At 36.1% G+C, this 24,978-nt stretch overlaps 1 protein-coding gene across 2 annotated transcripts; it reads left to right on the top strand.

The window, feature by feature from the left end:
• The first annotated feature begins 939 nt into the window (after positions 1-939).
• Positions 940-24,759, top strand: EPYC (epiphycan). Of its 2 annotated transcripts, XM_048934660.1 has the most exons (7): positions 940-1,029; positions 4,059-4,243; positions 15,802-15,955; positions 19,640-19,798; positions 21,257-21,459; positions 22,994-23,089; positions 24,098-24,759. In XM_048934660.1, exons 2-7 carry the CDS (start codon positions 4,076-4,078, stop codon positions 24,266-24,268), a joined length of 951 nt encoding a protein of 316 aa, XP_048790617.1. In that variant the 5' UTR covers positions 940-1,029; positions 4,059-4,075; the 3' UTR covers positions 24,269-24,759. The 2 variants fall into 2 exon arrangements, with proteins under 2 accessions (XP_048790617.1, XP_048790618.1); XM_048934661.1 differs by lacking the exons at positions 940-1,029; positions 4,059-4,243 and adding an exon at positions 13,714-15,239.
• The last annotated feature ends 219 nt before the right edge of the window (positions 24,760-24,978 follow it).

Raw genomic sequence — 24,978 nt, 5'->3', positions numbered from 1 at the left:
ATCACCTCCATGGCCAATAATGATGTCCTTCAGGGCCATCTCTGCATGTCTCTTTAACACCTCCAGTGATGTCGACATCACCTGGCAGCCTGTTCCAATGCCTGAACCTCCCCTGATGCAACTTCGAGCCATTACATCTCCTCCTATCACTAGTTATCTGGGAGAAAAAGCTGACCCCCATATGCTACAATCTCTTTTCAGATTGTTGCAGAGAGCAGTAAGATTTCCCTGAGCCTCCTTTTCTACAGACTAAATAATGCCAGTTCCCTAAGTCACTCCCTATAAGATTTGTGCTCCAGATCCTTCAAAGCTGTGCTACCCTTCTCTGAACGTGTTCAAGGTGTCAATATCTTTCTTGTAGTGAGGTGCAGAAAACTGAACACAGTGCTTGAGATGAGGCCTTACCAGTGCCAAGTACAGAAGGATGATCACCTCCCTTGTCCTGCTGGCTACAATATTCCTGATACAAACCAGTATCCCATTGGCCTTCTTGGCTACCTAGGCACACTTCTGGTTCATGTTTAGTCAGCTGTTGACCGGCACCCCCTGATCCTTTTGCTCTATGCCACTTGCAAGCCACCCTGCCCCAAGTCTGTAGCAGTGCATGGGATTGCTGTGGTCAAAGTGGAGAACTCGACACTTGGTCTTGTTGAATTTCATCCCATTGGCCGCAGCCCAGAGATCAGCCAATCCAGATCCCTCTGTAGGGCCTTCCCACACTCAGGCAGATCAACACTATCTCCTAGTGTGGTGTCATCTGCAAAGTTACTGAGAGTGCACTCAATCTCCTTGTCCAGATCATCAAAAATACAGTAAAAGGACAGGCCCCAGTACTGGCCGCTAAGGAACACCACTCATGATTGGACACCAGCAGGATTTAACTCCATTCACCATTGCTCTCAGGGCTCATCATCCAGCCAGTTTTTAATGCAGTGAAGAATAACAATCATGTCCAAGCCATGAGCTGCTAGCTTTTCAAGGAAAATACTGTGGGGGACAGAGTCACAGGCTTTACTGAAGGTAACCTAGGTAGGTTGCAGAAGAAAAACATGGGAAAGAATGGGTCCCTTAAGTATTGTCTCAGAAGTACTTAGAGAAAAAAAAAATCTCTAAATACATATTACCCACAGTAGATTGAAATAAATTAAATATTATCACATGCAAAAAATATGTCATACGTAAAAGTATTCCATCTACTATGCAATTTGTTGAGGTCTTGATTTTGAAGGTAGGAAACACATATTTTTAGATGATCGGAGCACCTAAAAAACTGTTTCCAGCACACAATTGAGAGTGTTGACTATTTGGAATAACAATATGTTTACTCGCTAGGTAAGAAGTGACTTAGGTCATTCACCTTGTGGTAAATCTAAAGGATCTTTCCCAGCTTTGATGAAACTACTATGTCTCAATTCAAGCTAAATTGGGCATTGTTTCAAAGTCATGTGGGTTCTGTATTGATTTTCTTACAGCTCACTTAGATTTCCTTTTACTGATGCTTTTATTTTATGCTTATTGTTTACATCTGCCTACTGAGAAAGCAATCAAGAAATTAAATATCAACAGCTCTGCGTTTTATTGCAGAGGTTTTAATGTATTAAAATATCTTATATATCACTGAGTGTTGATCATGCATTGCATTTCTATTCTGCGTCCTTCCTGTTATTATAAAATCTATAATGGATTAATTGAACAAAAATAAAACTACTTCTACTTTTTAATCAGATTTATATAGACACTGGTAGAAGCAGTGAGGAGTTTTAGGGGAAGGGATAAAAAGCAGTGATGTGGAATAAATGCCATTTGCTTACAATAAACCTTTGTTTGACCTTGCTCAAATTAAATTCTGCAAAATCAAACATAAAGGTGTTCAAAGTCAGAGAAACTCTCTGAGCTGAAGTCCCCCATTGAGGATAGAAGCTGTACTACCTCCCACAGCCCCAGAATGCCACTGTCATTGGTCAGGGTCTAATACCACTGGCTCTGCATTCTGAGTAACTCCACGCCATTTGAGAGATTGGAAGCAAAAGGTAAGTTTTGGTACTTATTTCTTAGAAAAGTAAATTGGATTTTTAAGGTTGGAAATATTTTTATAGCATTTGTTTGATTTTATTGCACAAATTGCTGATTTAAAGGCTGAAGGTAGAGGAGACTATGTTTTTCTCTGGATATGTCTTAGTTCCTTCCTGTTAGAGGAGTACATAATCTTCATCAAAATATTTGATCTTACAGCTACTGCAGATGCCAATATCATTACAGGATGTTCCAATATATTGCACAGAAGGGAAGTACAGAGACATACAAACTCTGTAGGTTAGAGCAGATACTATGGGTATACATAAATAGCAGTATTTTCTGAGGAGATAAACATTGTATTTACTGCTTTTGCCTACTTATGCAAAATGGTGTACATTTAAATATGTAATTTAAAATCTTTTATTTTTAGGAAAAATTAAATGTAAATGATTCTGAATAATGGGTATTCAGCATTTATTTGCTTGGAGCCAAAAAAAATTTATGTTATTATTATATTTTGGGGTTAGTATATAATATCCTTTATAGTTTGATCATTTGAGTTAAATGACATGTCAGAAAAAAGTAAGACCAGAAACATTTCTATTAAGAATAGCAGAAAATACGAAACGGGAAAAAAGAACAAGAATATTCAAGTGTGTTTCAAGTATGCTTGGATGTATTTTATTTTATTTTACTGCAGTGAAGCAGGAAACCTTTAGTAATCTTATAAGCTAATACTGAAAGGTGCAATTCAACTAAGTCTGCTCAAAGACAAGCTAATGTTGCGCTAGCTTCTCCCAGCAGCAACTGAAAAGTCTTTTTGAATAAAGCACATGAGGGAAAAATGAATGCCTTGTGTTGCTGGCCATCCCCAGAGGAATTTCATATCCTCATGCCTAAACCAGCTTCATAAAGACCTCTTTTCACATCACTAAAATTCAAGTTGTCGCTTAGCATGCGTTCCAAAAACTGTCTCACACGTTTCTTATACTTAATCTACTTTAAATTGCTATAATTTTAAATGAAATACTTGCCTCTGTGTATTATGGGATTACAACAGAAGTACAGAAGTTTATTAGATATGCACTGCTTATTATCAAAGTCTGCCCTTTTGGTGAAATTAGTGGAAGCAGTGAATAAATTAAGATGTAAGCAAAAAATATTGAAAAGACCCTGCACGTTAGACATAACTTACAAAGGATAGGGAATGTATAAATACTGATATTTAAGGCTAGTGTGAATATTGCACCATGTTAGTAAAATACAGAACTTTTAAAAAGGTGGTAATTGATTTTGAAGTTCTATCCTCCAAGGATAGCACTCCAATGTAATTTCTAACTACTTTAAAAATTATGCTGATTGGATAATGAAAGAAGTCAGGCTACTGTCAATAATAGGGCTGGGAAGAACATAGACTATTTCTGATTTTGCTCCCCAGACCCTTTGCAGAAGAGACATTCCAAATATGCCACATCCTTTGAAAACTTAAAATGACACTATGTCAGAACAGCTGTTGGGTGAAAAAATGCATTGATTATGCTCATCCAAAGACAGGAAGGAAAGGGGTCCTAATGTTTTTGAATAGATTTTGGTAGAGGAGAAAGACAAAATTAAGCTGGACATTTCAAAGTATGATTTATTGTGATTGATTAAAAAAATAGTAACTTAGCCTTGGCTAATTTCTCAAAAGCTCTTTCTAGTGATACATTTGAAATAGTAAAATATAGATGAAAAGGAATAAAAATTATTATACAAACTTTCTTTACCCTTTAGATGTCTTCTCACTGAGGTCAGTTTATTTTTATACCATTCTGATACAACAAAAATCAGTCGCTCCTTCCTTTATTAGCTAAATGTTAGTATGACCAAAACCATCTGCAGAAATTCTCTGATCCAAAATAAACCTTTGAGACTTTGTGAATAAATATGACCATCAAATCATTGCTGCATGAAAAGAAGCACTGTATTTCTGAGATTAAATTTTCATGGATTACTTGCAATTATCATATTAGTCACATTTTGTTCATTTTCTTCTCTTTCAGGAAAAAAAAAAAGCAGAATGAAGACGTTTGTAAATATTTTTCTGGGATTTTTTATCTTTGAGTATGTTGGAGCTGTACCTATCACTGATCCTTTAACTTATGATTCTGAGTTCTATGATGTTTCACTTGGAGAACTGCCTCACCCATTTGCCTATGCTGAAACTGAGCAATCTGACCAATTAGAGGTAATGAGAACTTTTCATTTTTCTGTTCTTTTAAAGTACGTAACTGCAGCAGCTACAGATGGCTTTTGTTGGCCATGAAAACATATAGCAGACAAATCTGGTCATGTTATTGTCTTTTGTTGATCAACAATCAATTCTCTGTGCTAATAACACACTGTTGTCAGTTCACATTTTCTCCAGTCTAAAAATGTGGCCAATTTTTTTTCCCAATTCATTTGCGTATGTGTGATTAGGCAGAAGATTCCCCCAGGTCTCCTCACTTTGTTGCAAATTGTGATAGAGATTGCCCCAGTGATTTATTTGTCTATATGAGATACTGAAACAGCTGTTATAGGACATGCAGGATTCCCCATGAGATGAGGTTGTGAAATGCTGTTACCTGAGGTTATTTCTCATAATAACAAATATGTTAAACACAAGTATTTTAGGCTATAAAAGGTAGCGATTACTATTTCTGTTAGAAAAGTGAACAAAAGGAAGTGAGAAAGGAAAGGAAAGGAGCTTGAACTGAAAAACAAGAATGGAAGGAATATTACTGAAGAAAAACTCCTGAAATTCTGTCAGATTCTGAGATACCGTGGCCTGTAGAAGACATGACTCAGTTTGTTGAGTTTAATGCTCTCTTCTAGATTCTTGTATTTCTCTATGTTACTTAAAAGCTACATTAGTGCTAATCTCACTCTGCTTGATAGCCATGGGCAAAAATTCCATGAAGGTGATATAAGCACTGAGTGATACAGCACTGAGTGGTAGAAGATGTTCATCATAGAAGATAAGCGAAAAATACTGGTTAGGTAATAAGGGTAATTTTGTGTGGTTGCTTTGTTTTTGTTCTGCTTTTGACTTTTTTTTTTTAATTACATATAATATTTTAGTAGTTTCTTACAAAACAGTACATAATTCATGAAAATGTGCTCCTCTTAGTGATTCATGATTGCATTGAGAAAGACAGTAGCTAGTATTTCATCAAGGTGAGATCAAGGTAGCAGCATTAAAATCAAAGGAAAAAGAGACAGAATTTACAGATAAATATATTTTAAAACTAGCAAACTGGAATGATACATATCATCTCTGCATCAGGATCAGAACCTCACAGTTTAGAGGAAATACATTTTCTAATCTAAGAAGGACTGTGAAGAACTTTGGCTTAGAGGAATGATTTTGTCATTGATCCACTTCCCTGTGCCATGCAGATTCAAAGGTCTTTAAATACTCATTCATCTGTGCTTTCTTCCATGAAAAATTCACCTTCAACTTTAAATCACTAGATACTTGTGCTTCATTTTAGAGAGCAATAACTCTGAGTTTCTATGCCTTTTATTCCTGAGAACGTATCAGTCCTATAGATTTCTCAGTAATGTCCTGAATGCTAAGTGCAACTGTCTTCTGGTCTCCCTGTGACATGCTATGATGCTATTGTCTGTATGGCCCCTCTTCAAGTTTCTGAGGGACATATAAGGCAAGTCTCCTGTGGCTCTCTTCCAGGTAAAAGGAAATTCAGAATGATCAATATTATATCAAACAAGATAAAACAGATCCTATCTCAGTTTGCTATATTTAGGGAAACATGGAATAGAAACAAGACATCAAAATATTTATTTTGTCTTGTAAACTTTTCCAAAGTATGATTTTCTCCCAATGTTGAGCTCTTTATCCAGTCTTCTTAAAATTCTCCAAGTGAAGGTCATCAGTCATAGCAGCTGGAAGGAATGTTACTTTAAGGATGAATGGATGGACCTCCCTGTGAGAGCTGTTTTTTTCCCAGATCTTTTGCCAAAATCCTTTGCTTACATTCATTTTCCCATGTACCACCCCAAAGAAGCCTAAGCATTCATAGTTCCCAAAGCCCAACGGAGAGCTCAGGGTGGTCAGTGTTACAGAAATCAGAAAGCTTTTATAGACTTTTAAGTCAGTTATCATTCAGATACTCTAAACATTATTGTCATCACTCATGTTTTATAAACAACACATTTGATTTTCACTGACAGGGTGGTGAACTGTTAGCACAGACTGCCCAGAGAGGTTGTGCATGCCTCATCCCTGGAGGTGTTCAAGGCCAGGTTGGATGGGGCCCTTGGCAGGCTGATCTAGTACTTGATATTGTAGCTGGCAACCCTGCCTGCAGCAGTGGGTTGGAACTCGATGATCCTTGAGTTCTCTTCCAACCCAAGCCATTTTATGATTTTATGACTTCTCAATCACTGTTACAACTTACCATGAAGATGCAAACTACATGTCTCTGTGTGCAGCCCTGTGTGTAGAACTCGGTATTTATTGAAGGTCATGGCTTAGATTTTATTATGCATAGCTTTAATGATGAGCAATACCACAGAGGCACATACAAATAGCAGGCCTTCATTTGATCCAAATGGTGTGCAGTAACTCTTTAGGACCTGATTTGCATTTTGCTTTAGAGACCTCCAAATAATGTTTTAGCTTTCTGGAAATCTGAAAAACTGAAGAAATATTATCTGTTGTTGCTCTCTTCAGTTCTTTGCAAACATAAATCATTCTACATAACAGATTTCTAAATTCACAGAAGTTCAAACTTTTCCTAACACTTTTTTAGACTAATTGGATAATTTCAAGCTTTTCCAGGCTCATACTTCCAACTGATTTTCAGATGGTCTATGAGTCAGATTTGCACTAGGACTTCAGATGAGCTGCTTCTTTTTAATTCAGGGGCATTAGGTCCTTGTGAATGTCAAAGAATTAAACTAAAGTACCTGTGTCAGGTATACCCTTTCCAGAATGAACCCATTATGTCCTGTAATCAATCGCTGAATGTGCAGTCACCAAATTGAAAGACCTACAAGTAATTACGGGGGGAATCCTATCTGTCATTCTATCTGGTTAAAATTAGGTGTTGCATCTCAAACTCATTCTCTCTTTTGGGATATGTTACTCATATAACTTTATATAGACTTACGGTACGTATGCCTAGCTGAGTTCTGAAGTTTTAATTTAATAGTTAGCTAACAGTGAGAGAAGAGGCATGACTTCTGTAATTCTGATACTGAGTTTTGAAAAATTAACAATGGAAATCAGAGGTTCTTTAGCAATGCCTGCTAAAATAAGCTTGTAATTTCTTGCATTCTTTTCATTGTATACAACAAATGTACATGGAACATATTTTTAGTACAAAGATTTTGCAAGGGGAAATTGCTTACAGCTGGGAATTAAAGGATTGTACAGAATCCTGAATCAAAGTTGTGCATTGGCATGTATTAGATCAAAATTCGGCTACAAACTCTGTGGTTTTTAAGTGTCTAGGTTACTGAAACATGAAAGTCCAAGCCAAGACTTTTCTGCCAAAGGACATTTGTTGCCAAGAAAACCTTACTAATACATCAATCAGAAAGATAATTTTATAAAGACTTTAAGGAGAACTAAAAATTGTGGATAAAGGCAAAAAGGCAATGCACACACACGCACACACACATACACACATACAAAAGAGCAACCACAATGAAAAAAGAACAACAACAACAACAAAAAGGAAAATAAGAATACAAACCTTTTACCAAGATTGAAATTTCAAGGTCCTGGAGGAGAAAGGCTGCAAAGAGATGTCACTGTAAAGTTATCTACAAACTTTGCATTGGTTTTAGCTGACAGTTACAACTGCATAAACACGCATTGTACTGTCCCTCTCCTTCATAGCAATTTTTTGTTTATTATTTTCAATGAATATTTTTGTCACAATGGGGTTCAAAGGCCCCAGTCAAGACTGTGTCTTCATTGTCCCAACTGCTCTGCAAATGTGTACTGATTTCGTTCCTTAAAATGGGTATGATCAAGCCAGTCTATCAAAGAGACTGTTGTGTAACTTCTTGTTCGTACTAACAGAAGTTCTTCCCTCTTTGAAACTAAAGCTCTGGATGTGAGACAAATAAATTGTGCATAGATATTCCTATGTGCATCAGCTAATAAGGTTTAATAAAATCCTATTACACGCTTTTGATTATACTGCCTGTTAAATTTATCTAGTTCATTTTCCTTCAGTTAGGAAAAATTATGACAGAAAACAGGAATTGAAATCCACAGACTGCAGAAAAATAATGCTGCCTTTTTCATTGGTACCAGTGAGGCTGAGAAGGGAGAAAGCTAACTTAGCACTAAATAAGCAGCAAAAAAAAAAAGAGGGTCCATGTCTGTGTACACAGAATACATGAGCTGGATAATATGGATCCAGAAGAAAATTAGAAACAAGCACTGTAAAAAACCTAATATCTAAAATGGCATCTGTGTATTGAATTTGAATCAAACTGCTAATAGAATGTTCAGAATCCTGCTCAAAGAAAAGAACATGAGTCATAAATACACATTCACATAAATGTGTCCGCATATGCACACAAAGGATTGCTGCTGTTACTGTAACAGAAATGAAGATGGCTGTTACCTGGGCAAGAATTCCAACTTGCCCATATTCAGTGTTGAAGGAAGCTTGCACTTCTTTTTATGACTTATAATAGGTTTCTGATTAAGCTAGAGACTTAAAAGTGGTTATACATCATATAGACTTAAAAAAAGCTTGTGAATTGGCACAACTAATGTAGAAGTAAAATAACTAATAAAATAAGGGAATTAAGTTTACCATTTGGAGCTTTATTCCATTTAGGCAATGTTCTATTTGAGTTTTGAATACAGCTCTTACTTTCACTCAGTTGTTCATAACTGATTCTATATGCTTCTGTATGTATAGCTCCACAAAGGCTAGACATTTCCAGCATCCCCCCTTGTCCTATCACTATCAGATCATATAAAAATTCTTCTGCTCATAAGCTCCCTTCAAGTACTGGAAGGAAGTTCTAGTACAGTAGCCCAAGAAGAGCTAGTCTTTCCTAATTATCTACACAAAAAGTTATAAAGATTAAGTATACTGGATAAAAAAATCTTAAATACCTAAAACATTGAAAATAGTCATAACACCAGTTACCACTACTTTAAGAGAACTAATAAACTGCAATCCTCCTCCTGCCTCAAACAGTGAAATCATTGGTGTAATAGTTGTCCTAGTCTGAAGGCACGAAATTGGTCCAGCTTGAGCTCATTACTTTAGTGTAACTAACTATCACCAGCCTTGAAATTCCTGTGCAAGAGATGAGAGCCGTAACTTGACAGTGAGATTACATTTTTTACAATAGATGCTTGCTACCTTGATATCCTTGAGCACTTCAGCATTTTTCTGCCAGACATCCAGCCTTACGACCACTTCCAGAAAGAATGGATGCGTATCCTTCCTACTAATACAGATTGTGACATAAGGATACAGATATTTGCTAAAGTTAACCCGGATTTCTAAATTTGTATGCATGGCTGCGTGTCTTTTTTTCTGAATACAAGCAAGCTCTTAACGTGCACCTTTATCCCATTGAAAAAAACCATTTCAGGTAAGAAACATTTTAGAGTGAGTCAAAACAAGATATAGATTTTAAAGAAAAATTCCTGGTATTTAGAATCCAGAACATGCTCTGGTATACAGCTCAGAGTGGAGAGGGCTGTGGTTCTGGTCTGAGTCTCCTCTGTTGTCTCTATCTTTGCTCATGTACAGTGATTTTCTAATGCATGGTACACAAATAATCCTTTGAAAAAGTCTCAGTTCATCACTAATGAGGCTACATAATCACATTTCCTTTGGTTTGTTCCCATTCTGTCCTGAATTTTTCCTCTGGCTGTGTTTCATCATCTCAACCATGCTCTCCTCTCTCCTTCATTTGGTAGCTAGGAAGTCTTCTGTAACAGAGATTTTTGCAGTGCCAACCTTGGCAGGCTAACAACAGGTATATGCTCTCTTGGTTGAATGCCCTCAGCGCTTTCTCCTTTGCCTCATGTTCTTGCTCTAGACCTGTCACGAATGGTTGTCAGCTGATTTTACACTAACAGTCCACTCTGTGAAGGCATACCTAAACTGTTAAAAATTTTTCTAAGATGCAACAGCTTGTGAGCATTATATCTGTATCACGGTGGCTGGGCTACATGTGTATACCAGTTTGGATCAAATCAGATGAAATATCTTAGCACTGCAATCTATAGAAATGGGATGAAGAACAAATATGACACCAAACTTTGATGTCCAGTGAAAAATATTATTGCTTTCATATTGTCTCCTGAACAGCCAAAGGAAGATGGACAGGCAACTCAGGAAGTTGAGCTGAACCACCCTCAGGAGGTGATTCTTTTTTGCCTGTCTACACAGGCAAGTGTAGTCATTTAAGTTGCTGAACAGGATATTTAAATTCAACATCTGAAGTTAAGTGGAGCAAATACAGTTCTTTTCTGTTCATGTTTATAACAGTGTTTTGTTGGAGTGTACTCAAAGAAATCACAGTGTGTTTAGGAAAAGCTAGGCTGATGAATTGAACAAAAGCACGTTCAGCTCCAGCAGTGCCTGATCTGACTGCAGTGCATGAGAAAATATGCTTGAGATGCTGAACTCTCCTCTACAGGTAGCTGAAAATCAAACTGAAGTTGTTTTCTGTGGGTTGACAACATTCCTGGTAGAAACTCCAGCAGGCTGAGTGGTCTCCAAGTTTGTTTAACTGACTGTGCATGTTCACTTTGTGGCTTGGATCAGCAAGAACTGCTGTGGTAGTCTTCATTAAGTAGCTGAGATTATTTTTCAGCTCTGATGTGCCTTTTAATGATTCAAAGAGTCCTTTTCTGATTTCTAAAACTGGCATGGTATTTCTCTGCAATTTATCTTCCAAAATTTCAGCACTATTCCAAAGAATAATGTCTGCTCTAGGCTTGCTTAAGATTACGTAGCTTTCAAACCAGTGTTAGAAATCTGTAATTTCAAATGGTGCTGAAATGAGACTTTAATTTAATACCGATAGAAATCCTGATTAGCCTCCATTTATATGGAATTTCTGCATTCTCAGATAACAGAATTTGTAAGTAAAATCCCTTTTCCAATGCTGTGCAACATGAATATTTTTACTCAACTATAACCAGACATGACACAGCTACACTTGCTTTTAATACAAGATGTTTTAGGATACTATGTGGTCAGGATGATAAAAAGACTATTTTCCAAGATTAATGAAAAGAGCCTCAGACTCTATCTACATTTTCCAAGGCAGAAGCCATGAAAATTAATTTCTGAAGAACTGGATTACAAGTTCATATACATTGATTGGGCTGACTGAAGTATATGTATACATATTTATACATATAAATATGTATATATGTGTATGTGTGTAAATTCCAATAGAAACAACAAAATAACTTTAAAAAAAAACCAACACAACAACCATAAAAGGATTAATAAGGGATGCTATGCCTGGCAATATCATTTCCAGAGCACTGTTCCCAGGAGCAACACAGAAAAATGTGTTGTTTCCACCAAAATTGATGGTCCTGCACATTGAAGAATAGATGTCTTCTTGGTGAAGACTCCATCCTGCCAACATCTGGCAGGAAAAAAAGTTATACAATACAAGATACACCAGTGTAAACATGCATGGAGCTAACATCTGAGAGAATGAATGTGAATAGGTAAAATCAGTTTATTTAGAAATTTTGTCAGTTGTAAATTTTGTTACCCTCCTCTTTCCAGAATCTGACAGTAAGTCTTATGACACTGCTTTCCCCAATCTAACTGCTATTTCTATAGTTCTGTACAAGAAAATGGTAATTTTTCTGAGCTGCAAAATTTGTAATTTAAATAGCTGCACATTAACTTGGAAATATTTATTTTCAAGGCAATAAGAGAAAAGAAGATCTTAAATGCAAAATTCAAGAAGAAACTAGTAGGTGCCACTTTTGGAAAGCAAAACAAACCAATAACTTCTTCCATAATTAAGGTATTTTCTTGTAAGCCTTTGACAGTTTTGGAACAGCAGTAGGGGAGCTAGTTCCTTTTGGTGGGCCAGTGTGTGTTAGAACTGCCCCTTCAAGTTTATAATGTCTCTCTTTTAAGTACAAGAGAACTGAGAGAAGGCGCACATGAGATTCTCCTGTAGATTTAAACTTATTACATGAAATATATCAATCTTGATCCTAGAATTCTTTTGTAGACATTAATCAATAGACAAAACCTCCGAAGTAAAATGGGGAGAGTGAAGGCTTCAAGCCTTGCCATTTCCCTCACTGAATTTCTTTGCATTCTGTATTTCTGTTCACTGTACAGCTTATGTGGATCCACGGTCCTAATGCTTACTCATCTACATTTCCAGTCTGTTCCATTACTGCTGACTACTACCCCACAAACATTCTTTCATCTTACTTTTATTTTTCTTTTCACATTTCAGCTTCCTGAGCCTTTTCTAATCTTAAAACCTTTACAATTTTTTCCTACCTCTTTTTCAGGTAATGATGAGAGATAAATACCTACAAAACCTGTTTTGAGTTGATGGCAGGAGCTCTTCAGATGTTCTTTTCTTTCTCTGCTGACTGTGGTAGGAGGCCAGCTTATACTAGTTGTCTAGCCCGTGGATGACTCGTTACATGACTAGGCTTTCACCAGTTGTGTTTTATCACTCATTCAGTATGTTCAGATTTCTTTGCTTTTGGTTTTTTTTAATTTCCTGATCTGAAAGTGCCTCTGAATTGGTCATCCACATTGAACAGTTTCATTTTCAGTTATACTGACAGTAAATATAGGAGGAAAAAAATATTTCATGAATATTTCGTGACATCTTAATTAACATATTACTCTGCTTACAGCATGCTTTGTAGCTAATACTAGTATTGTTATTCTCTAAATCTCTCAATTGATTCCAAAGGCAGACTAGAATAGCTTCATATCATGTCATTTGATGTGATGTGATGATTGTTTTTCACTGTTCTCTTATGACATATATTATGTCTGTCTTTAAAGGCTAATTATGATTCGAAGGCCTGTATATATTGGCAAATATCTTTTATCTCTAGAATATTAATCTTGCTTTGTATTTTTTAATATATTATTTAGAATAGCAAAGGAAATACAAAATAAAAAAAAAGTTGAAGAGATAATAATCTCATAAAATGATCTAAAAATATTTCTATTTTTCTGTAAAGTGTATGTTGCCAAAAAAAGCAACAAACATCTGGAAGACAAAAGATCATTCTGTACAATGTACAAAGAAACATCTTTGTCTTGTTACCGTCTTGCATGATTTATCAAATATGTAGAAAATAGAAAACTGTATGGATCAGATGACCAGTAATGGGAAACAGACTGTTACCTCTAGGTTACTGGTTCAGGTCCAGTCCATGTACAGCAAGCAAATGCTGCTCATGTTCTGGGACTGGTATGTAATACATTTAAACTCCTATTACTAGTGCAAAAATGGCAATGTTGTAACATTCCTTGTAATAGTTGGTGTTTTTTTTTTACAATGGTGACAACAGATGCAATGGATCGAACACATATTAATGTGAGCTGCTTGGAATAATTTCTCTACAAGAAATGTGGGCAGACATTTATCTGTGCATCCCCAAAATGAGATCATATCTTGTAACAGAAGAGTGAGAAAAAACAATCCAGAAACAGAATTACCAGAAATTAGCATCTCTGCCTTGGTACCCAACAACTACAGTGACTAAAGAGCTAAGAATAGCTGAACAGCAAAAGGCAGAGAAAGAAAACTGTGGGTCTCAAATACCATAAAGTAAATCCTCAAATGCTCAGAGAAAGGTAGTGTAGATAATTCAAATCCTGTGAATTCAAATCCAAGTGAAAGGAACATTTTCCTAGGTCTATTTACAAACCCTCTCTTGAAGATGCTTTTGTCCAGAATGTTGTTTTCTGTAGAACTGCCACAAAAGATGTATATAAAGCTGTTAATAGGTCTCAAAATCTATGGATTTTATTCAGGGCAGGGACTCTCAACTGACATCCTCTGGTGGAGAAGTAGACAGCATGTGCAAGTACTTTAGTGCAGTGCAAGCCTGGGTCAATAAAAATCTGGAATGTATCCCTCCCTCTAGGCTTTCTCCATTCAGAGAACATCTGTCCCATTTCCTTTGTTCCCAAAGTCTTCTTTAGATTTGTCCACAAGTCCATTCCTGCTTAAGCTTCTTACTGTTAGTGCTACAGATGGGAACATTTTGTATTTGTCTACACAAAGGAGCAAGGTACAGCCTCACTCCTATTTACACCAACAGGTTACTCAGTCATAGTTCATTTCAAGTTCATTTTGCTCACTCGATGACCATGCATTCTACAAAGTTATGATCCTAATAACTAAATCAGCACATATTTATCTGTAAATATGGCCTATAGTGATGTAACTAGGGAATATACAGAGACCCTAAAGCCCATTCAGTCCATTCATATAGGTATTAGAATGTAGCAAAGGCATTACTCGTGCTTGAGTCCGAGACCTAGTATTTCATGTGTGCTATTTCTTCTAACTTGTGTAGTCTAAATAGAAAAGTTAATTTTAAAAATTCCTAAAGACCTGTCCCATATGGATGCAATCTACATCTTTTATTGGCCTTTACAACTATGATTTATGGACATGAGTGTGAGCAACTTGAACAACCAGTTCTCCAGTGGGACAGCAAAGCTAGCAGTAAAGGGGTAATGATCTAGAAGTAAGAGAAGTTGCCAGGTGAGAAACTCAGAATTTAACAGCTTTATCACGTTGTGCTAGAAAGCTGCAGTGAAGGAAAATACTTCATAAAGTTTAACTTTACGTTTGAGTGCCTTTGTGCAAGGTGAAGGTACTGAGATAAAAGTCCTACTTTTGATGCTCTAGATAGACTCTAAGGAGTGTTAACTGCAGCACTGAGGTGCAGCAACCGAAGAGGAGTATACTTCAACTAACATTTAAACAGCACCTCAATGTGCAAAGCACCATAAGAACTCTAATTCACGTTCTGGATTTAAAAAATAAGTGCATTTTCAAAGGAGAGCCTGAAGGGCTGAACATGGGGAAATCAAGATACAGCAGTAAAGCAGAATGCAGAGGTTAGATAACTACAGCGCATTCTTAGTGTCTGGGTGATTACAGGAAACTGCACTGCGTCTTTGCAAATGTGGGCCGCTCCAGCAACAAGCTTGGTGAGTCTACAACACTGTTTTTATGAGAGATGATATGACATGAGAAAGTTCCCACATTTTAGAATTCTTGAATAATAGCTTTTTAAAAGTATGTTACTGTTTTTAAAACAATAACAGTGGCTTCACAGCCACACTGAATTTCAATTTATGATGATCCGATTACCCCTATCATGGATAAATGGCTGGCATATTTTGATGCTTCACAGCAAATTTTAATTCATTGTCACACAGAGCATGTCCAGCTTTCTCAGAAAAATGATGTGTTTAAATAAAGCAGATAAAAGTATTTTGTTAGTACATGTTCTTATTAATGAAATATATGCAGCTTGCATTCATGTGTGCATACAGCACATTTAAAAATTAAGATAAAAAGAGAATAAGCATGCTGAAGTTTTGTGATTTGTTTACACACCACCGGAATTCACTATAGCTGCCTGATAAAATGCAGCTTGAGCACTAAACTTCAGAACTTACGTGACCTCTACTGGCAGACTGTAAGTAACTGGAAGACAAACAGCTGCCAGTGGAAGTAAACAGTAACATTTCTCAATTTTTTTCCCAGACAGAGATTGGGACTGCGATACCTTCTATAATTCAAGAGAGTTATTCTTCTGCACCACTGACAGAAGAACCTGAGGAGGAAGCATCAACGCCAAAATTAATTGATGGATCTTCTGCACAAGGGTCTGGGGTTCTTGTGCCCCAAACTCAAGATGGTTAGTATGGAGGAACAAGATTTACATGCGGAACATTGCTTTTGAGTGAGCCCACTTTGCCCACTTATGAACGTCTACCTCAACTTACTCCCATCAGATATATCATTTCTGCATCTCTGTTATTGCAGAGGTATATTGTAGCCTATCTTGAATGCCCTGAAATCAGATACATGCTTAGTCAAAGGGTTGCCATGCTGTTTCCCTATGAAAATGGCTCTGAATCAATTAAAACATTTTTCAATTTTTTTTTACTTAAAAAAATTTAGAAGCTCAGAAATGCTGCCACCACATTTTTATTGACTTAGATTCCAATAACATTTTAACTATGCTCATTAAATTATTTTGATAACATTTTCATACAAAAAAAAAAAGAAAGTGAAGAATTCATCATAAAAAATTAGGAACTTTAGAAAGGCAAACAGTTTAGAAATTTCCAGTGTAACTAATTTTTTTATCTGATTCTGAAGAAGAGCTTTCCACATATCACAGAAAAATTAAAATTGCAAAACATAGTCTGTCCCTTTCCCACACAAGATTGTGATGCTAATAATTAGGATTTGCTAGTAGTTACTCTAAACCCATAGTTGAAGACTACTATAGTTATTCATGTCTGTGATGAGTCTATGTTGTATAGTGATCAACACACAACAGAAAAAGCCTAAATTTTTTTTACCATGCTTAAAAAAAGACCTGAGTGCCATGGAAGATAAATGAATAGAAAAGCTCATGCATCCAAAATTGTGTGTGTCTGATGAGGAGAAATGAATAATGTTTTAGTCTGGTTTTTTATTCTATTAATAGTGAACACTGACCAGACGAAAACATTATACATAAGCCAAAACAAACAGAAGTGGAAATGTCAATTTCCCAGGAGAATCCTGAAAAACCCTCACAACTTCCTTCAATTCTTAAAACTTCAGGAAATTAGAATAACATTTCACATACATATTACATATGATGAATACTTCATCTATCAGAGTTTTTCAGCACTGAATGTAAACCAACTAGTGCATCAAATGAAAAGATGCATGCGGGAGGCCAGGGGCTGTAACATGTCGAATAAGATTCTTTGATGCCTTTACTTTTTTCAGCAACATATTTTCCTCTCAGATTTTGCTGCTGTTCTTGGCTTCACACTGGACAGAAGATTACAAAGCCCAGGAACATCAAGCCAAGTTCATTTATCTTTTTGTCATATTTTTGAATCCTTACCCTACGCTTATCCTTTTTTAGCCTACTCTAGACAAAGTGATAAGTACAAGTCTTTCAAATGGGACATAAGAAGAAATGCTCTTCCTGTACTATGTTGCAATATTTCAAAGAATAAAATCAGCCATTCTCAACTCTGCATTCATTTAGGTCTAAAATTTTTGGAATGATTCAAGGTATGACAATTTGTTTTCTCCCTGTAACTAGTTTAAACCATCCAATGAAAGTTAGGGAAATTACACAGAATCACAGAATCACAGAATCACAGAATTGTAGGGGTTGGAAGGGACCTCCTGAGATCATCGAGTCCAACCCCCCTGCCAAAGCAGGTTCCCTACACCAGGTAGCACAGGTAGGCATCCAGGCAGGTCTTGAACATCTCCAGAGAAGGAGACTCCACCACCTCCCTGGGCAGCCTGTTCCAGTGCTCCGTCACCCTCACTGTAAAGAAGTTCCTGCGCATGTTTGTGCGGAACTTCCTATGCTCCAGTTTCTGGCCATTTCCCCTTGTCCTGTCTCCACTCACCACTGAAAAGAGTCCGGCCTCGCCATTCTGCCCCCCACACCTTAGATATTTATAGACCTGGATCAGGTCCCCTCTCAGTCTCCTTTTCTCAAGGCTGAACAGACCCAGTTCACTCAGCCTTTCCTCATAGGGGAGATGCTCCAGGCCCTTCACCATCTTCGTGGCCCTCCGCTGGACTCTTTCCAAGAGATCCCTGTCTTTTTTGTACTGGGGAGCCCAGAACTGGACGCAGTACTCCAGATGAGGTCTTACCAGGGCAGAGTAGAGGGGGAGGATCACCTCCTTTGACCTGCTGGCCATGCTTTTTTTAATGCACCCCAGTAAGCCATTGGCCTTTTTGGCCACAAGGGCACACTGCTGGCTCATGGCCAACCTGTCATCCACCAGGACACCCAGGTCCCTTTCCGCAGAGCTCCCCTCCAGCAGGTCATCCCCCAGATTAGAAATAAGAGTTTAATCCTTATAGTTACCCAAGTAGGTATTAACAAATAACGCTATTCTGGTCATCTTTAATCTTTAATCTTGCCTGAAAAGATACCACATGTATAGCTTGTCCTTCAGCTAGTTACTATTTATTGTTGATAACTGGCATGGATTAAGAATGCAAATCTTCTACAGCTGGTCTGGAAAAAAATCTCATCTGCAAAAACTACTTCCATACTTATTAATTATGCTACTAGTTTATAACTAATCAGAACAACCAGGTATCTGCTACTAAAAGGGAAGAAACATGAAACAGAGGAATATTTATATGGCAGTAAAAGACGAGAAACAGGGGAGACTTAATTGTGTCCTTCCAGTACTTGAAGGGAGCATTTATATGCAGGAGGGGGAACAACTGTTTACATAGATTGATAGCGATAGGACAAGGGGGAATGGTTTTAAACTGAGATAGGGAAGATTTAGGTTAGATATTAGAAGGAAGTTTTTAACACAGAGAGTGGTGAAGCACTGGCACAGGTTGCCCAAGGAGGCTGTGGATGCCCCATCCCTGGAGGCATTCAAGGCCAGGCTGGATGTGGCCCTGGGCAGCCTGGTCTGGTGGGTGGTGACCCTGCACACAGCAGGGAGGTTGAAACTAGATGATCATTGTGGTCCTCTTCAACTTAGGCTATTCTCTGATTCTCTGATTCTCTGATTCTCTGATTCTATGATTTATACCAGTACTCAAAGAATGTATAAAAAATGGAACACTCATAGCAACTAGCAACTTTTTCTGCACAAAATAGCATTGAGAACATTCAATTGTTGTCAGAATTCTCACAACATTTGAGCAGTATAATATGAGAAACACCTGATTTCACTGTCTGCATACAGTTATATGATTAGGAAGAAATGTGTTGCTTTTTCATTTTCCTTCTGGTGGTAACCATTTTATTAACACAGTCTTAAAACTACCTTAACTCAGACTGATAGAAAGATACTTTTTTTTTCCTGACATTACATTTCTGAATCATTAAATCTAAATAAAAAGTTCCTAAATAAAAAATTAAAGTTCTCTATAGCTCTGAAAATATTAACTTCCCTACACATTACTTAGAAATACTATTTACGGAAACAGATTTAGGAAATCATTTTAAGTTTCAGTCACTGGCTGTTAATTTTCCCTTCTAGATGGAAGTGAACTCTTGCTAGATTAGGGTTAAATTGAACTTTGGCTGCTGCTGCCACATAATGTTCTATTGCTGTAACTTGGGACACACAGTATCCTAAGAAATATTTTAAAAGCCCTTCCAAAAGGCATAGTTAGGAAACAAAAGTAATTATTTTTGAGGCAGAAATTAATCACTTGGTTGTAATTATATGTTGTGGTGATCAAGATGGAATAGGATTTACCTTTAGCATCAATAAAATCCTTTATATGCTTGAGTATTTCATTATATTATTTTACATATCCTTTTGGACATTTTTTGTCCAAACAGTCAGTTCTCTTCTAAATTCTTTCACAGGCCTTCCCACGTGCCTGTTGTGTACATGCCTAGGAACAACAGTCTACTGTGATGACCACGAGCTGGATGCTGTTCCACCACTGCCTAAGAAAACCACGTATTTCTACTCACGCTACAACCGAATCAGGAAGATAAACAAAAACGACTTTGCTAACTTAAGTATGGAAAATACTGTTTTTCCAAATATCTTTATTTTCTGTTCTTCCTGGCACTGTGATTCATTATACATTATGTTTGATGCTAGTAACATTATACATATAAATGCACATAGAAAAGTGGTTTGCTTTGCTTAGAGATCAGTACTTCAAATATTGTCAAAATCTTGAATTACTAAAATAATAAAGTTCATCTGTGTTTTTGCTGTTACCTACAATAAACTTTAGGGAGATAGAAAAAAATAAAGCAAAAACAAACAAACAAAAAAACACCAATGGAATATTTGCAGCATATCAGAATGCACCATTTTTCTAGGTAGATGTAGGTAGATTTACTTCAAAACTATATAGGAAATTCTTCAGTAAATGAAAAATTCTAATTCAAAATCCTGTGTGGCCTGAACTGGCCAAAATTAGTAATCTTGAAAGCTTCAACTTTCCAGTTTCTTACTTGAGCCATCTTGAAGATACATGATTTTTACACTTACCAGTCTGATGATCAAGCCACTTTATTGTGTGTTTTAGACTAACTTTATGTAACAAATGCTTGTAGATTTAATGCTGAAAAGTATTGAATCACTGTCAAAAAAAGGCTACTGCAATAATTAAAGGGAATAAAAGATTCTCTATGAAAGCAAACTGTAAGTGCTTGGATTGGCCAGCACAGTAAGATGAAAGCTGGGAAGGGACACATTTTCCATTTATAAATAAAACAAGGGCAAGAAACACTTAGAAAACCTAAAAGTTATTTAAGCCTAAATACACTGCTAGTAGAAAAAATAAAAGACGGCACAATGAGAAAAAAAAGTTAAATAAATGTTAAATAAAATAAAATAATGATTAATGATGAAAAACATTCTGGATAAAATTATAATTAAGTCACAGATTAACTGACTTACAAGTCCATGCATATCAATACATTGATATTTATATGTTCTGTTTAAAGTAAGTTTCATTTTGTAATATTTTTTTCAACTGGAAAAAATGTTGGAATGTATTTTAGAAAAAATGTCAACACATGCAATTTCTTGCATTACATTCCAGTAGGAAAATGGTGACAACACTGTGGGACCAAATAGAAGAGATTATTTTTATTTCCGTTTAAACTTTCTTTTTCAAAAGATAATCATTTAAAATATTTCCAGAACGAATGTGAATTTAACAATTACTGACTTCTTTTATTGAAAAATGTATGATGAATGACACAAAAATTTTTAAACAGGTTGAAAGGGAGATGTTGATCCCTTTTTCTAGAAACATTAGATGTGAATTATCTTTTCTGAAGTATCTGTGACATTTCCATGGAAATAAACAGAAGGAATTACCTTCAGAGTTACAAATGTACCCGATTTAATGCTCTTCACCTGTAATTTAAATAGGCTGTTTGCTTTTTTCTTTCCTTTTTTTTTAAGTTTCAAGAAATACATTGAGAAATGCTCATTGCATCTTGTTTCTCTGCCAGATAACTTAAAAAGGATTGATTTGACTGCAAATCTAATATCAGAGATCCATGAAGATGCCTTCCGGAGACTGCCCCAACTTCAGGAACTTGTGCTCCGTGACAACAGGATAAGGCAACTTCCTGAGCTGCCATCTACCTTGACTTTCATTGATATTAGCAAAAACAGGCTTGGTCGCAAGGGAATCCGTAATGAGGCATTTAAAGTAAGTGCAGGTTTCACAGGAAAATCCTTTCTTCCTCTCTCAAAACTGAAGTAGGATGTGGTCTGAAAAGCAGCCTAAATATCTCTCCTGCAGTAGTAAAGCTATTGAGGTTATAGACATCGCTATTGTGCTGATTGCCAGGCAAGCAATAAAAATGGAACAAGATGAATGAACACTACCAGCTGAACATTAAAGTCCTATTTCTTTTTTTTAATGAAGATCCAGACAAGACATACGATGGCATACTGTATCTACAAGCCAATCATCCACATTGCTAACAAAACGCAGGGAGGACAGGCTCCAGAAAGCTGCTTTATCTCCTCTTACAAGCAGACAAGATGGCACAGAAAAGCTATGGATGCTACTGCTTCAAAATTACTCTGCTTTGTATCTACGTGGGAACGTGCTAGAGTAGATCATTAAATGAATATACTTTCTTCCCATCTTGAAATTGGAACCTCTGAGTGATCACCCTTCCTCAGAAATTTTGGTGGAGAGAAGCAGCCGCGCAGTATCTCTAATTGCGTCTCTAATTGCGTGTGAAATCTGAAGTCATTAGACTGTACTGTAAACAACAAAGAGAATATTACTAGCTTCACACATTAGACTTGGCTCATGTGGACCACATAAGAAGCTAGTTGTAACCAACTGTGTCTGAACTTCTCCTTTGGAAAATAGCTTATAAGGGAAGCAACCAATAGCAACCAGTTATTGAGTCAGATGTTTTTGCCTAGCCCAATATAAGGAAAGTACTGGGAGTAGGAATGATAAACAAAAATCAGCCCAGAAGTTAAGAATCTGGCCTAGCACCTATTTCTTCTGCATGAGGAGCTCTCAGCCCTTCCCTTCCATATTTACCAAGCACCTTCATTCTGATGTCTCAAAAATCCCTGCCGAAAAGAATTAAACAAAAACACTGTACTCCAGCAAGTAGTTAGGTACTGTGTTCACTCCGGTGAGTAACAGAAGAAGAAAAATGAGATAATTCTACTGAGCTTTACCGACCTAGACAAGTTTATATCTTGATATTGTTGTAATCATCAGATGAAGCTGCTTCTTCCACTAAACTGTGGAGAAAATCATTTAGCTTTTCAAATTGAATTTTATTCTTAGATTAAGCATTTCTCATGTTGTTAAAACTTTTAAACATCAGTAAGCTTCTGCAAAATTGAGTAAGTTTATCACAAAAACAAGAAAACAGACAAAATAGGGAAGCTTTTCTGCATAACTGGTAGAGGCACTATTTTCAACTTTCAACATCATTGAAATGAAGTTTCTAATTAAAGATATTTACAAAGTCCTTTTTCCTTTATTTTTATCCAAACAGTTAATCTTTAACAGAAATAGCTTTCTGCCTGTGCAAATGAAAGTTCTTAACTGTCTTTGAGTTTCTGCCTTTTAATCCATATAATGCTGAAGCAAAAGTAGTTAGTTTTCAATAGAGATAATCGTAGTGATAGACTTCAAATTTACTTGCTAAAGATTTTCAAAAATATTTTAACATCCTCACCTGCTTTTATTCTTCATCTTCTAGGATCTGCATGAATTACAGCATCTTTACATCACTGACAATAACTTGGATCACGTTCCATTGCCACTCCCTGAAAGCCTCCAAGCTCTTCATCTTCAGGTAGGCTACACAGTAGTGGTACTATGTATCATGTTAATTATAGCAAGTAAAACTGGAAAGTGTGAATATTATCTTGTTTTCTTTCTTCTGTTTATCCAAAAGTCTACGTGCTTGACCCAAATAAACTATTGGAGACATAAAATTAACTAATTATTGCAGTATTTGAAATAAGTAAAATTTAGCTCAGTTAAAAATTATTAGATTTTGTAATGCAATATTTTTCAAACATAAAATGCTAGAATGAATTCAGTGCTATGTGTTGCAGACCAAAGCTAGTGAGCTGTATTCTTTCCACACCAGTTTCTGACTAATAAAGTAATAAGGAATAATTTTGAGCCAATCCTCACTTTAAGAGGTGACTTTTTTAGTTCTAATTTCCAGACAATCTTGGATTCAAGCAATTCACTGCTCGTAACAGTTCTTTTAAAGAATGAAAGCTCAGTAAAGAAAAGGTATATAAGAAGAATTTACATCAAAGGAATGATTCTAAAACATATAATTTTCCCTGTATATATGCAGATGTGGATTAAGCTAATGTCAGAGGGCCTGGGGGGGAAGTAATTTACCACAGATTAATTTCCAGACTTGTGCCTTTACAGGTTGAGGCACATCAATCTGTTAAGATAGTGATTTATGTTCAGTGACTTTTGGACTGTCCTATGCTGGTTCCAAGTTGCATTAATAAGGCTGTTATTCTCAAAATGATAATGCTCTATTTTTCTACCAGGCTCCTGCTCCAAAATCTGCCTTAGTTATATTCTTTGAGTTATTTAGTTCTGAAACTGCACCAGACAAAATTTTTTCCTCTGCTTAGGAGATTTCTCAGCTGAGCACTTGTAGCCACAATCTCAAATTCTATTATCTCCCTAGACACAGAAAATATATCAATAGCTTTTCCTTTAAAGATTAAAAATTTATTTTCAAGCCACTATTCTAACAGACATTTTGGGCTTTGTTTTTTTTTTTGTTTTTTTTTGTTTTTTTTTTGTTTTTTTGTTTTTTTTTTAGAACAACAACATTCAAGAGATGCACGAAGATACTTTCTGCAAAACGAGAGATTTCACTTATGTACGCAGGGCTCTTGAGGACATCAGACTGGATGGTAATCCAATCAACTTGAGCAAAACCCCTTATGCATATATGTGTCTACCCCGTTTGCCAGTTGGTAACCTCATCTAAGCTATGACAGAAGCCAGTACTGTCACATATTATGAGAATTCTTAAGAAAGATTATTAACTCCTTACTACAGTACACAAGATACATGTTTTTCAAATCTTGTTAATTTGGGAAATATTTCCATTAACAATGAAACTGATAATGAGGTACAGATAATGAGATGGAATGCTATAAGACAAGTTAATTATCTAAACAGCTGTAAGTTGTGAAGCAATATTGAGAAAAATGTTTTACTTACAAAAGTAGTACTGAAGGCAATAGAAGATCAATGTAAATGCAAATTTTTTTCCTTAATCAATGTATCATTTCTAAATTTAAATAATTTTATATGTTGAAATTGTAACATAGGTGGAAAAGTATTAAAAAGAAAATATATGTACACAATTGAATATTTATCCCTTTTGATTGAATATTTTCCCTCTCAGAGACACTCACATTTGTCAATTATTCTTCTGAAACATATCTTCACTTTAAAAGAGCACAAACAGTATTCCAAAAGGTATGTTTTCTTTGGAAAACAGAATCTTTCAGTCAATTATAAAACATAAATTAAAGATAAAATATTTATTAATGTCTTTAGAATTAGTCTTTATGATGCTAATAAAGCCCAAAGCTGTTTTATGTATCTTGGATAAACTCACCTAACAGTTTATCTAGCTAATAAAAATCTCAGGTAAAATGAATTATTTGAGAAACAGTGAGCTTTATTCTG

The sequence above is a fragment of the Lagopus muta genome, chromosome 1 (assembly GCF_023343835.1).
Source record: "Lagopus muta isolate bLagMut1 chromosome 1, bLagMut1 primary, whole genome shotgun sequence".
In the NCBI taxonomy this organism is placed as follows: Eukaryota; Metazoa; Chordata; class Aves; order Galliformes; family Phasianidae; genus Lagopus; species Lagopus muta.
The sequence above is the reverse complement of the archived record's forward strand: the minus strand, read 5'-3'. Positions and strand labels throughout refer to the sequence as shown.

Bases quoted from the DNA above. Each gene is read 5' to 3' on its own strand.
- EPYC (XM_048934660.1), top strand. From the start codon at position 4,076: ATGAAGACGTTTGTAAATATTTTTCTGGGATTTTTTATCTTTGAGTAT. The intron at 15,956-19,639 runs GTTAGTATGGAG...ATTCTTTCACAG, and splicing joins TGTGCCCCAAACTCAAGATG to GCCTTCCCACGTGCCTGTTG. The intron at 23,090-24,097 runs GTAGGCTACACA...TTTTTTTTTTAG, and splicing joins TCCAAGCTCTTCATCTTCAG to AACAACAACATTCAAGAGAT.